At 41.1% G+C, this 13,375-nt stretch overlaps 1 protein-coding gene across 3 annotated transcripts in view; it reads left to right on the top strand.

Moving 5' to 3' along the window:
* Positions 1-5,889: 5,889 nt before the first annotated feature.
* Positions 5,890-13,375, top strand: part of LOC147889935 (D111/G-patch domain-containing protein) — a 44,934-nt gene continuing 37,448 nt past the window's right edge. Inside the window, exons 1-2 of one of the 3 annotated variants that reach the window (XM_087390747.1) lie at positions 5,890-6,001; positions 6,089-6,740. In XM_087390747.1, the coding sequence (XP_087246873.1) occupies positions 6,093-6,740 (648 nt within the window). In that variant the 5' untranslated portion in view covers positions 5,890-6,001; positions 6,089-6,092. The remainder of the gene's footprint in view (positions 6,002-6,088; positions 6,741-13,375) is intronic. The other 2 variants (XM_087390746.1, XM_087390748.1) reach the window with 2 other exon arrangements.

Here is a 13,375-nt window from a genome sequence, read left to right as displayed (position 1 = left end):
AATTGAGGAGGGTGGGATCGAGCTGCTGGTATCACTCTCGCTACTGTTTGCAAGAGTGATGATGGGAAATTTGCCGGTGTTGCCAGTGTTGACACCATGGCTGGGGATTGTGGGAGCTGTGGTGGTGATGGTGTTGTCGATCTATAATAATGGGATGAACTACATGATTCTTCAATTGCCATTCCTTATGTAGTATGGCCTTTCCATGGCATCTCCATTTTGAGCTCCACCTCCATAGCCCATCGTTTGCTTTTGACGTCCTTTGTTTGGACGTTTGCAATAAGAAATCAATTCACGAATTGTAGAGATAGAACATCAATTCATGAATTTACTATAGGATAGTTTGCAGATTAATAGCTTTAAAATATGATAAAAAGCATAGGATTTGCGATTTCATTTACAAATTGACGATAGGTTTGAAGAAAGCATATGATTTTCGATTTCATTTGCGAATTGATGATAGGTTAGAAAGCAAAGTGAATAACTTTAGAATATGAAGAATAGGATAATAGGTTAGATAATACATAGATGCAGACTTGACTACTTGGAAAGTATCATATGTGGGACTATGTGTTCCAGATGGATGGATCCTACATAGTAAAACTTTCGATTAGTGTTGCTTTGATACCTTCACACCACCCATTGAGACAACTTCTTAGACTGCAAATTTCAAAATTGTTCTCTTGAAAATAGTACTTTTTTTTAAAATTATTATCGTTCCTTTAAATTAAATCAATTGCAAATGTGTTGTTCCAAACAATAACTTAACATTGTATAGGCTTCTTTCTAAAACTATCTCCATAGTAATATATATATTATGAGTAATATTTCCCTCTTACATTCGATAACATAGTTATATTCATCTTCGTTAAAAAGTTGAAGGGTTTATGATCAATGGTATTTTCGATGCAAATGTCTAAAGTTTACATCTAGAGAAATACATGTGGTGAATACCCTTTTCTATAATCAATAGTGTTTTATATATCAATGTGTTTTACATAGCAACAACACATGTATCATACATCATGTTTTGCCACAGCAAAGCGCAGGTAGCACACTAGTTAAAAGAAAGCGTAGTAAAATGATGTGGAAAAGAGATGCAAATATGACTAATGAGCTCTGGCAATCCAATAGTTGAGTTCGTGTAGAGATGATATGTCACTAGTCGGGAAGTCAGCCAAGATTGTAAAGCCTACATAAGTTGGGTGACTATATATATATATATTACAAAACACTCTAGTGAGAGCTGAGAATTTGAAGAAACATTATAGGGAGAGCTGAGAATTGGGAAGTGGCAAGCACTGTAGGAGCTTGTTGTGTGCGAGGTGAAAGCAAGATACAAGGACACCATGCAACAAAAATATTACTTAGTTGAGAGTAATAGCCCTGGGTGGTAATGGAATTGGTGAATGAAAGCTTTGGGAGTGAGCCTACACATTGGTATGCCATTCATGAATAAGAGTACAATTTCTTTTATGAATAGCCATACGTAATGCTGCTCATCTACTAAAGATCACGAGATTGTAGTTGTCACTCATATTCATTGACTTAGATCTGCAATAAAGCTTGATCATAACTAGCATAGACTGGGCCAAATACTCACAAAACTTATATGCATTAGCATCTCTCGGATTTACATCAACAAGCGACAGAGAATTGTAAGCAACCACTGTGGATACAAATGGCCCATAAGGTCAAAACAAAGCATATGCATAGGCAAGCAAAGCAAGCTATAATGACTGAGGTGAGCCAGTTATAAATTCACGATGTATTTTCGTGATGATGGCATAATCTATATGCTTCAAGACGACCTATTTATGAGCTCTATCTATGCTCCATCTATAGCAAATGGTATATCTATCCATATATAAGTATCATACATTGTATACAAGTAAAAACAAAAAGATGATTGCATGCACATGACAGTAGCACAACCACATATGAAACAACCATGGAGTAAAGGTACGAGTTCACTATGGTTCTATTTTTCTTACTTGCAAGTGAAATTGGATGCAAAACTCTCAAAAACTTGCTCCTTACTCTATCTACTAAAAGAGTAGGGTATGGGAAATATATGTTCATGATACAGGCAAAGCTATGGCTACATTACAAAGACTATCCAATATCATTGGAAAAATAGTCAACAATGATGGAGCACAGTATGAGGATTACAAAAGAAATTCAGATGGGATTCTTAAGGCATTTTATCGGTCTCACAATATCGAACACACTTTTGAGGCAAGTAAGAACAATGGCAAAAAAACATCAACAAAGATAAAGAGATTCTCACTCAAGAATTTCCCACTCTTGGAAATACATCCATGGAAAGCAAGGATATAAGTGCTATTCCTCTTATTCCGAATCATTGAGGGAACACTCTCTTGTCAATTTAATCATAAGATGTGGTAGTTAAATGACCTTTGCATTGTTGCACCATTTACCTTTGAAATGTGGGTGGTACTTGGGGGTATGGATGATGATGTAACTACTTTAAAACAAAGTTACAAAACCTTGGCATTAGAAGGAAAACCATCACATGTTGATAACATTGTTCTCCCTGATCTTTTTACTTTAGGAGACGTGGAGGACTCTTTCTGCAATTCAAAACTCAGGATATTTTGTAGCCATAAAACCTTACTACTGCCAAAAAAGGTCAGGGATATATGGAACTACATGAGACCATATATCAAATGCAATTATGGAGCAAGTAGTGGACAATGTCCAAACAAGGTCAAGTGGTTTGACCATGCTAGGTGGTGCATCCTGAACAATATGCACAATATTATGCAAGCAAATAGCCTAGCTATAAAAGTGTACTCTTTTATTCAGTGGTGCTCCAGTTTTCTTGCTTACTCTGTAAAACAAGCAATGATCTTCTCATGCTGCGGAGAACTGGTTATTGATGGTATAAAGGCATTTGTGGAAAATCCTGATATAGATTTATTTCATGGTCTACATGGATGGGGAATTGATGTTCTGATAAAAATGCACTTAGCCCTAAAAAGGCAAGAGTCAGTAATGAAAGGCAAGCAAAAGGATCTAGACCTATCACATCTACACGAGGAGGAAGATGGGACCTGGTGCACCAAGAAGAGGAGGCTTTCGACCCCCCAAATGGAAGAGGACATGGACAAAGAATTGTTGATTCTTTTGGATTTGACAGATACAGGGATGGTGGGAAAAGGCAACAAAATGGTGGAATTATCATCACCATCTAGGTCCTCCATTAGAAATGATGCAAGACATGATGGAACTAGAGAAACAAGGCATGACAATACATATGGGAGTAGACCCAATTCTAGGATTCATAATATCGACCTTGATGACCCTGTTAAAAAAATTTTGTATTAATTGACACAGGCTACCATGACCATTACCATGTCAGAATATGGAAGATCTTTGTTGAGTAGTGTTAGGGAAAAAGACATTTCCCACATTATTCATATACTTTTTTATAATCTCATTATGGAAAAAATTGACATAAGATTATTCCTTATTGAAGCGTGCAAATCATGAAGTTTTGATCTTTAGTATGACGATTGAAAGAATGAGTAGTATAGTGACACTTGCCTTTCTTCAAAATTTAACACATGGGATGTTTGAACTCAACTCTATTGTTTGGAAGATTTATTGACAGAGTAATACACAGTCTCTTTCAATGGTCTCAATGGGACAGAAACCCCAATGGACTAGATATTGTGCATGGAAGAGAAAGATGAAATTGTTATTCAAAGCAACAAACTTTTGGATATTATTGGAGGCAAAAATTATGTGTCCTATTCAACAAATTGATGAAAAGGAAAATCCAATTCAAGCTGGTGATATTTATATTGTGTGGATAAAATCAATTGTTGCAGATTGGGATGATAAGGATCAAGCCGCTTGACGGTTAATTCTATATGTTTTGAAAGATTCAATATTAATGGATGTTGAAAGTTTGGAGTCTATTCTGTGAAACTGATTACATGGCAAATAATAAAATCTCATTGACGATCAATTCTAGTGCTACCCAACTTATGACACATCATTATCAATGGTTGGCCAATTTTCGTCCTCTTCAAGTCAGAAAGCTTGTCTATTTGGGTGATGATACTTTCTCTCCTGTTAAAGGTCTTATATTAATATAGAAATAATAGACCTTCAAATACAAACTACTTCAGATATGACATGGAGTTTTGTATGCTCCAAGGTTGCATCAAAATCTGGTTATAGTATTTAGACTCTTAATATTGAAATTTCCATATTATTTGATCGGCATGTTTGCGGAATTATCAAGCAAGGTTATATTCTTGTCTTGGCCTTGCGTAGCTCATTAGATTTCAGGTTTTAACCTTTGTCCCATGTGGATAGCTTGAAAGATTTCTTTTTTGTTTTATGGCCATGTGTGGTGGTATCTTTCCAGTGTTGGTGATGCTTTGCTCTATGTGAGTAGCTCAGCAACAAAATGTTCTGTTCCCATAGGGAGTAAACCTCATATGGGAACCTTAGCAGATAAGAGCTGGGCATGCAGCCACTACATGGCAACGCATTTGTATGCAATGTCGAAGGCCAATCAAATCTAGGAGGCTTCACATTTTTTGTGTGATGGCGATGAGGCAGTGCTTTCCGGCTCTGTGTATGTGTGTTGTGTGTGCATGTTTGTGTTATATGCAGTGTTCTTTAATGAGTCTTTGGGATGGTCTCTATTTTGGATTATATATTATAGTGTGCTTTTGCATTCTACTTGATCGAATCTACGCTTTGTGGTTACTCGTGGTGCTGATATAGTTTAAGAGAGGGAATGATTGGTATGTGTGTTAGAATTTCAGTTACAATTATTCAACAAGAAGTCCCATAAGCACATGGAGTGATTTGGCATTCAAAGTCTTTTGTTGTGAGATCTCAAGACTTTCTTTATTCCAATGCTTAAGGGTTGGCCGTAGCAAGCGTGAACCTCCTTCACACCATCATGCTCGACACTTATAACTACAAACTGGTTGCACAACCTATAGTAATCCAGGGCCTATGCAATGTGCACGTGTCCTGGCCTTGTGTAGATGGTTTGATTTCAAGTTTTTAACCTTTGTCCTAGTGGATAGCTTGAAAGATTTCTTTTTTGTTATCTGGCCCTTTGTGGCAGTATCTTTTCCACTGTTGGTGATGCTTTGCTCTATGTGAGTAGCTCAACAACAAAATGTCCTGTTCCCATACTAAGCTTAGGGGGGATTATCAATGCTTACGACAAATTGATCCAAGAACAAAATGTTAGACTAATTGATATCGAGAGTAGAATTGACGAGTTGACAAAATGAAACAATGGTTTTATGTTCCATTAAAAAAAATAAATATAAACTATCCTTTACTTGGGAAAACTGTCATTTTCTTATTAAATCTATTTAAATAATATATCAAAATTTTTTATCTGTTTTGATCTTTTTTAATTATCATTTCTTTAACATTACATGGCTAAACCTCGAATGTTTTACCTTACCTTTAATATATTGTGGCTTGACACAATTTAAACACAATAGCAAAAATTATAAGCCAAAGAGAACTACCAAGTTAAAGTCCTGGGAAAGGAATGAAAATCTTTAATTTGATGTTGAAGAATGAATGATGCTCCAACTCAATAGACAGAGGTACTTTAAATTTTTATTATTATTTAATTATTTGAGTCCACAAAGAGAAACACTCTCCATCCTATTTATTGAAAACTATTCATATAGATTTGTTAATAATAGTTTTGAAATCACTTACTATCTTTTATATTTCATGGCTTTAAATTAAATTAAACAAAATGAGATGTGTTATGTTTGGTAATTTAAGGTCCACTCGCTCTTTCTTTTCTTTTAAGAATAAAATTATCACACGAGTATATATAACTCCCGAAGAAGCTCCACATAGCAAAAATGTGCGCTGGAGAGAACAAATGGCTCTTTCCCACGACGACGGCGACGACGATTACTTGGGCGACCTCTCCCGTTTCCTTCCTCCCGAGCATCTTCCTCCCCCTGTTCCCTCTGTAAGTACAGTTGAATTACAGAAGCTACCCTTATTCTTGCAGTCGAGGGCGGGAGCAGGGATAATCAATTTGATCTGTTCTTTGTAGCTCAATGTTATTGTATACAAGTAACAATTATTACTGGGTTCAGAAATCGACCGCCCAGCAGGCTTCAGAAGTACCTAAAGGGAAGCTCAATTGGCAAGAGAAGAAGATGTTAAAGCGTGAAAAAGAGCAAAAAGTTGAGGACGAGCACCGCTTGGTGGGCCTCCGTTCGGCTATCTCTTCATCGAACATAGGATTCAAAATGCTGCAGCAGATGGGCTATAGTCCAGGACTTGCCTTAGGGAAACACGGACAAGGAAGCTTGGAACCTATCAATGTGGACGTAAAGAGATCACGAACGGGACTTGGGAGGGATTCGATGATGAAAGTAGCCAAGGATAGACAGGCCAAGATGGGAGAACTTGAACTTCAGAGGAAAAGAAGGAAGGAAGAGGCTCTTACAGCAAAGTTTCAGGCAAAGAAAAGAAGTTTTTGGCAAAACAAAAAAATTGTTAGCGATTACAGAAAGGCGTACGTCGCACTCAGTCAGCTTGAAGAGATCCATGTGAGGGATTCTGGGTACGAGTCTAGAAGCCGTGACCAATTGAGCTTGGAAGAGAATACTGAGCAATTGGAAGTTGAAGGACTCAAAGACGAAGGTGCTGCAAATGAAAACCTTAAAGAGGATGATGCTGAGGAGGAGATCACTGAAGAGGTCGCCGTTTCTGATTCAATATCTATATTTTAAGAACGTCTCTGCCTATCCAGCAATTATCGTAAAAAAAGCTTGTCTGTGTACAAAGTGACTTTAGTAGACATATATATACTCAGAAAACGGTGTGCAGTATACGTGGGAACTGCATTCGTTGTAAGTTGGCCCTCGGGAGGTGGGAAGGGTGGGGAGGGGCGGTTTGTGTGTTGGGGGAACGAGCTGAATGCATCCCTAATGAAAAGGGTTTATATTAATGCGACAGGGAGTTCCTCTTCAGTCCCAGCCTTCCTTAGCTTCTTTCCAACCTTCTTGTGCAGTCCCTGTGCATCCTGAGAACCCCTGCACCGCAGCAGCTGCAAGCAAACCATCCCGGTACACAGGTGCAATCCCAATAGCGCTAAAGATTAATGGTACCACCATTCTTGCTCATGAACCCACCAGCGTTGTCAAGCGATCCTGGTACACCCAGCAGGTTTATCCAACTTTTTCCTCAAAACCTAGCGACAGCCTAGGGCCTACCAAGCACCACGCTCCCACGGTCTATTTTAATCCATCTTCACTCTGGCGATATCTGCAACTAAGTACGTCACCTAAACAAGGAGATCCCAGTGGATGATCCACACACATCCCTTTCCAGAAATCCTAGACCATGAGCTCTAGATGAGCTCTCAACTGATCACCCAGTAACAATATACTCTTCTGACCAATAGATGTCCCTATCTCCACCACGGAGGCTTCAACAGGTTCATCATGTTCTCCTTCCAGTAATCTGCAACTGAGCTTTGAAGAAGCACCAAGACTTCCCCGTTTGCTTACCAAGAAGGCTTTCATCCTCCAGTCCCTCAACCTGAGAAATGCAAAGCAAAGAATTTGCTCATAGCATGCTACTGAAGTCTGAATGTATGCACAAAGAATATACGTACCACGCTGACCAATTGCTAAAGGGTGATCCCTCACCACCTTCATTTTGATGATGTGATCCTCCACTGTGTCCCCCTTCTCCATCCTCATGTTGTAGAGTTTTGTTTCTAGGTCGAGGATTTTGGCCGTGCTGTTGATCTTGTACACATCCTTTAGCGCGATCCCTGCTGAAAATGCCATGTCCGTGATTTAAATGTGAGGGGGGATTGAGTTTGTAGTCGTGCCAATAATACATCTCTCACTGCCCAGTCTCTGATTGCATCTGAATCCACTGGTGTCACCACTACCCCAGCCACATTGTTGATAATCTACCGGATCATCCGAACCACCAGGCGGCTCTCGATCTTCTTCTTCTAGAGAAGATAGTTACCTCCACGCGATTCCCCAAAGCTTGGGATCGGCAGTTTACTAGCCATGACAAGGGCATGAAGGGCTTAGGAGGAGATACTTGTCTGAATCTTGATCACCCTCCTCCTCGCAAGGTACTCGTCTCCTTAAGACACACAAGTTGATTTCCACAAGCTTGAAACCATCTCCTTTCAAAGGTTCCAACATGTGTGAGCCTTTCTTAGAGCTCTGATCAGTGATACCATATATATCTTTGCAAGGCTAGAATATATCCAATTGTACAAATTCAGATTTTTGTTGTTCTAAAGTCCAAAATTCTTGTGAGCTGTTAGGGATTCTGCACCCTGCGTCAGATATTTCAATATAGTTGAAAACGCTGAGCACCACTTGGACGAAAATTCAAAGAATTTGCATGTCTACTAAGGTGATAGAAAAAAATATATTTGTAAGACTAGAATATATCCAATCGTACAAATTCAGATTTTTGTTGTTCTAAAGTCCAAATTCTTTTTAGCTATTGGGGCTTCTGCACCCATGTAAGATATCTCGATATAGTTAAATAGCTGATCACCACTTGGACAACAATCCAAAGAATCGTGTCCACTAATGTGACAGAAAAACATACCTTTGTAAGACTTGAATATATCCAATCGTACAAATTCAGATTTTTGTTGTTCTATGGTCCAAATTTCCTTTTAGAATGTTGGGGCTTCTGCACCCACGTAAGATATTTCGATATAGTTGAACACCTGATCACCACTTGGATGAAAATTCAAAGAATTTGCATGTCTGCTAAGGTGGAGGCTGCATCTGATACAATGTTAGAAAACAAAGGTGGAGGTTGCTTGCTACAACCAACACTCCCCACAACAGTGGAAGATTGTAAAAGCACATGCCCAAGAACCACACCTTGCTATCTAAAATCTCACTTCTTTCCTCTATGTGTACAAGTGCATAGAGAGAACAATGTGCCACCATCTACCAGCAAGGTGCTACCTGGATGGGGGCCCCTGTCACTACAAAACTGTTCTCCTACCTCCTTGTGGCACCTTGAAAACACTGTCAGCCTGCATGCTCTCCTAAAGCTTCAGTGGGCTGTGTAGAGATGCGCTGCAAACACACCTCCTTGGTGCTCAGGTGGACGTGAGGCAATGTTTGCTCCTTCATCCTTGACCTCCTTGTTGCTTCCGTCTGAGCCGATGGTGAGGCACAAGTCTCCCCCAATTCCTGTCCTCCTTGCTGCTGTGATGGCAGCCTCATATGTGGCATGTTTCTAGACATCCGAGCTACTGTGTGTGAATCCCAGACTAAGGCTCCAGAGTAGCCTAAACACTGAATGAGAACAGGACCCCTTGGGGCTCATTTTATAGGGCCCTGAAGCATATGAAAAAAGCCGACCCAGTCCACAGACTGGCTGACCAGTCTGCGGACACATACTTGCCCAAAACAGGCACTGGCTGCAACGTGACAGCTGTACAGTCTGAACCTGTTCTGGCCCACTTTCTGCATGCTAACCTGCACCTGCAGCATCCCTCTGCTGCTGTCTCCTGCGCAGGTATCTGCTGCAGCTCCAAGGCCTCCGTTCAGCCTTCTGACAGCATCCTTTGCTATCTGTGTTCGAACCTGGGACCTGCCCCAACCTGAAGGTCCTTTTGCCCACCATCTGGCGCTTGTCAGCAGCCTGTTCTTGCTGCTCATGCTGCCTACATGGCAGCCTGCATGCTGCCCATGTGGTAGCCCTGCACATGTCCACATATGTGTCCCCATGGCAGCCCTTTTCTCTGCCTATGTGGCATCTCTCAAATTCTTCTGGTACACCTCCCCCATGTCTTCCTCTTTTAGCAGCTCATAGGTTGGGAGGTGACCCTGATAATCCCAACAGTAACAGACCTGGCAGAGGCTGGAAGGAGACCCAGGAGAAGCGGCCAGAAGAGCCCTTGGTCAGGGCCTTGAATAGGCAGCAGGTCGACCCTGTTCCAGCCTTAACAGACGTTGAATAAACTCCGTTTCTGCTCAGGCAGCGAAGCTTTCACTGAAGGGGGATGCATTTGCCTCGAGTTGCCTGCAGTACAGTTGCTGTCCAGCCATGTTTGGGGCAGATGACGAGGTGTTTGGCTGTCTATGCTTTGGTGCTAAGTCCTTGGTAAGGATTTACTCCTTTTCACTCACATTTGGTGTTTTCTTTCCCTCAGAACTTGAGTCTTTTTTTCTGCATTGAGTGTTTTGTTGGCCACTGTGCCAAGGGAATTTTCTTTTCAGGTACTGTTAGAATTCAGTGAGGTGCTGTGCTGTGTGGTTGTTGTCAAGTCACTACAATGAAGAGCTAAATGAGCCTAGGGCTGAGGACTGAGAGACAAAGCTAAAGCCAAGCTATCAAGGTGAGTGCTTACCACTCTCACACTTCACCCTCTTTCATTAAGAGTTTTTGTCTGGTCATTCATAGAAGAGGGGCAGTCCTAGGCCTACAACACCATGAGGGGCTTAATCAACCCCACTCCTATATCACTTGAGGAACTCCTTGCACTCCTCATGTCCTACGAGTCATCCGCAATATGAGCTTTAAGGATATGGTAGCTCATCTCATTGATGAGGACCGTAGGCTTACAGAGAAAGCAGAGTCTTCCTTCGAATCTGGCAAAGCATTCTTTCTCAAGAATAAGCCCAAGAAGAAAGGAAAACCTCTTAAATGTAATTACTGTCAGAAACTTGGCCATCCAGAGGATCGTTGCTTCAAGAAGATGGCAAAGGTACAAGCCAAAGAACATGCCAATCTGGTTGCGGAGCAGAGCGAGGACGAAGACGATGAAGCTACACCTTCTGGACCTGAGGAACAAGCCTGCACTGCTGCTGTTTCTGGTCTATCCCTCCATGAGGTGATAGATGAAGAGTGGGCTTTCTAGATTCATGTGTGTTAGGTACTCTGCCTTGGGTACTCCCCCTAAAATGATGTAATAATTTGTCATTTTTTGTGCCTTGTCCTATAAAAGGCTCCACTTATTTCCATGTACCCAGTTAGGAAACAGGGGGGTTGTTATGTCTTTCCTTTATCAGGCCTGGCCGAGTTCCAGGATGTTGGTGTACTCCCTAGACCTATGAGTTGATCATGCATCCATGCTCAGATTTGAGTCTCTGATCATGTTGACACCTAAGCCATGAGAGTGCTTGGTTCAACCTCTCAATTATGCTCAGTTGTTAGCCTCTGAGATTGCATGGGATGCACAGTCTGGAAGATGTCATAGTTTCTCACCCTAGCTCCGAAGGGGGGTTTGTTGGAATCGGAGTCCTAGTGTGTGTGGTCCTAGTGTGTGTGGTCCTAGAGTCCTAGGAGTGTCCTACAGTTGTGTGAGTGTGAAGAGTCTTGAGGCCACTTGTGCCACCTCATGTAGTAGGTGTGATTCCTCCCCTAGATTATAGGATCTAGATTCTCTTGTGTGTGACCTCATCTATGAGGTGTCTATGTGGGAAGATAAGGCTTGCCCAGCCTATAAAAGAGGCTATGTACTTGCTGTGATCAATCAATCAATCAACATCAGTTCGTGCCTCAGCTCTTGTCTCCAATCATGTGTCTCTCACCCTCTCCCCATTTTCAACAAATCTGATGGGTCCATCTCTGGTACTCTGAGAGGATCCATCTCAAAGTCTAACAACCCCACCTGTCTATCCCGTATGTGTGTGTTGAAGTCATCCAAGAGAAGGACCTCTCTCTGTCTGGAAAACTCCATGATGTCATCAAAAATCGTCTCATATGAGCTGTGGCTCTCTGCAGTTACTTCACAAGCTAGGATGATGTATCTGGGGGAATGTAGCACACCGCGATGAAAATCAGACGTGCATCAAGTGGCTGAATCTGAATCCACGTGTCATGTATGCTCCTCCTTCCGCATAACGGATATGAATGGTCTCAAATGTGATCTAAAGAGGACAGCCACGTCCCCAAAGCCTTGTGTCCTTGTATCTCTCCTCAACTCCTTTCTGTAAGCTGACTCCCATGTGTACTCTGTCACCGTGAGCAATCCTCTTTCTGGGCTCTCATGTGTCTCGGTATAGAAAATAATATCTCTATCTGTGTGTATTTCTGAAAAAGCTCCTGGATTGGACAAGAGAGTACCATTACAATTCCAAATAACCATGCTCAATCTGTCCCCTATCTTTGTCTCAAAGGCCCGCCGCACTATCTGCAGCTCTTCCTCCTCTTTCTAACCTCTCCCGAATGATTACCTCACTCAATATACTGCCCATTTTCCCTCCTGCCTTGCAACTAGCACTCGAGTCATTTCCTCTCTTCTGTGCTCTTATATACTACCTTTGTAAGACTAGAATATATCCACTCGTACAAATTTAGATTTTTTGTTGTTCTAAAGTCCAAAAATCTACATAGAAAATAAAACGAAAGAGAAGAAAAAACAGGTGACAAAAAATTTTTGAAAACAAAAGGAAGATGTACTTAGCAAGCAAAGCAACACTTATGTTGTCATCAATGCCCAAGCATAAGCAACTATATTGGGTTTCTAAAGACCGCGGAGTCTTTTGGGCAAACCCAGTGCTTACTAAAATACGTCACATAAACAAAAGAGAAAGAAAACAAGAAATAAAGAAGAAAGGAAGAAGGTGACTAAGCAAAAATAAACAAGCAAATAATCTTACAAAAAACAGAAATAAAATCTCTCTCTCTCTCTCTCTCTCTCTCTCTCTCGTTCAAGAGCGTGAGGTCATCATCCAAGTATGTCTTAGTCCCCTTCAAGGCTGCCCTCATGCTCATGAAGGTAGACCTGTCCGCTAGTGTCTGATATTTTACTATCGTAGGTCTTGTTGGTGCATCATCCTTTCCCACCCTCCAAGCTGCCTCAAAGGTAAGATTGGCCCCCATCTTAGTGATCAATGCTTCGGCATCCGCCATCGCAGTGTCCCCAACAGCTAGGCCTCTAACAAGGAGGTTTAGAGTTTGTGTTTCTTCTCTTCTCTTCTTCTAAGGCATCTGAAATAAATTCTTTCTTTGTTGGGGCTGCTGTGTCCTTACTGACCACCTCCTTCCATCCCTTCATTTCAGCCTTTTCTTTATCTATTTGCTTGGAGAACTCATCATGTTTCCCTTGTTGTCATTTGTAGGGCAGCCATCTCTTTCTTGAGCATTTCTTGAGTTATACACAACACTGAGAGATTGTATTTCATGAATGGTAATAAACCCCTCAAGTACAATGCTTTTATAGGTTTAGGTTATAGAAACCCTAACCCTTATCTTTTGACCAAACACTAAATCCACGCTCAAATGCACATGTAGACTTTGAATCCCAATAGACCCCTTTGGAGAGAATGGTATTACACCAACAAAACTTTACGGCCCCACAAGCCAATGCCTATGAGATGTATGA

This window comes from Dipteris shenzhenensis, chromosome 19, assembly GCF_047967505.1.
Source record: "Dipteris shenzhenensis isolate YYH24624 ecotype China chromosome 19, Dip_SZ_1.0, whole genome shotgun sequence".
In the NCBI taxonomy this organism is placed as follows: Eukaryota; Viridiplantae; Streptophyta; class Polypodiopsida; order Gleicheniales; family Dipteridaceae; genus Dipteris; species Dipteris shenzhenensis.
Note: the sequence above shows the minus strand (reverse complement) of the source record. Positions and strands in the feature narration are given on the sequence as shown.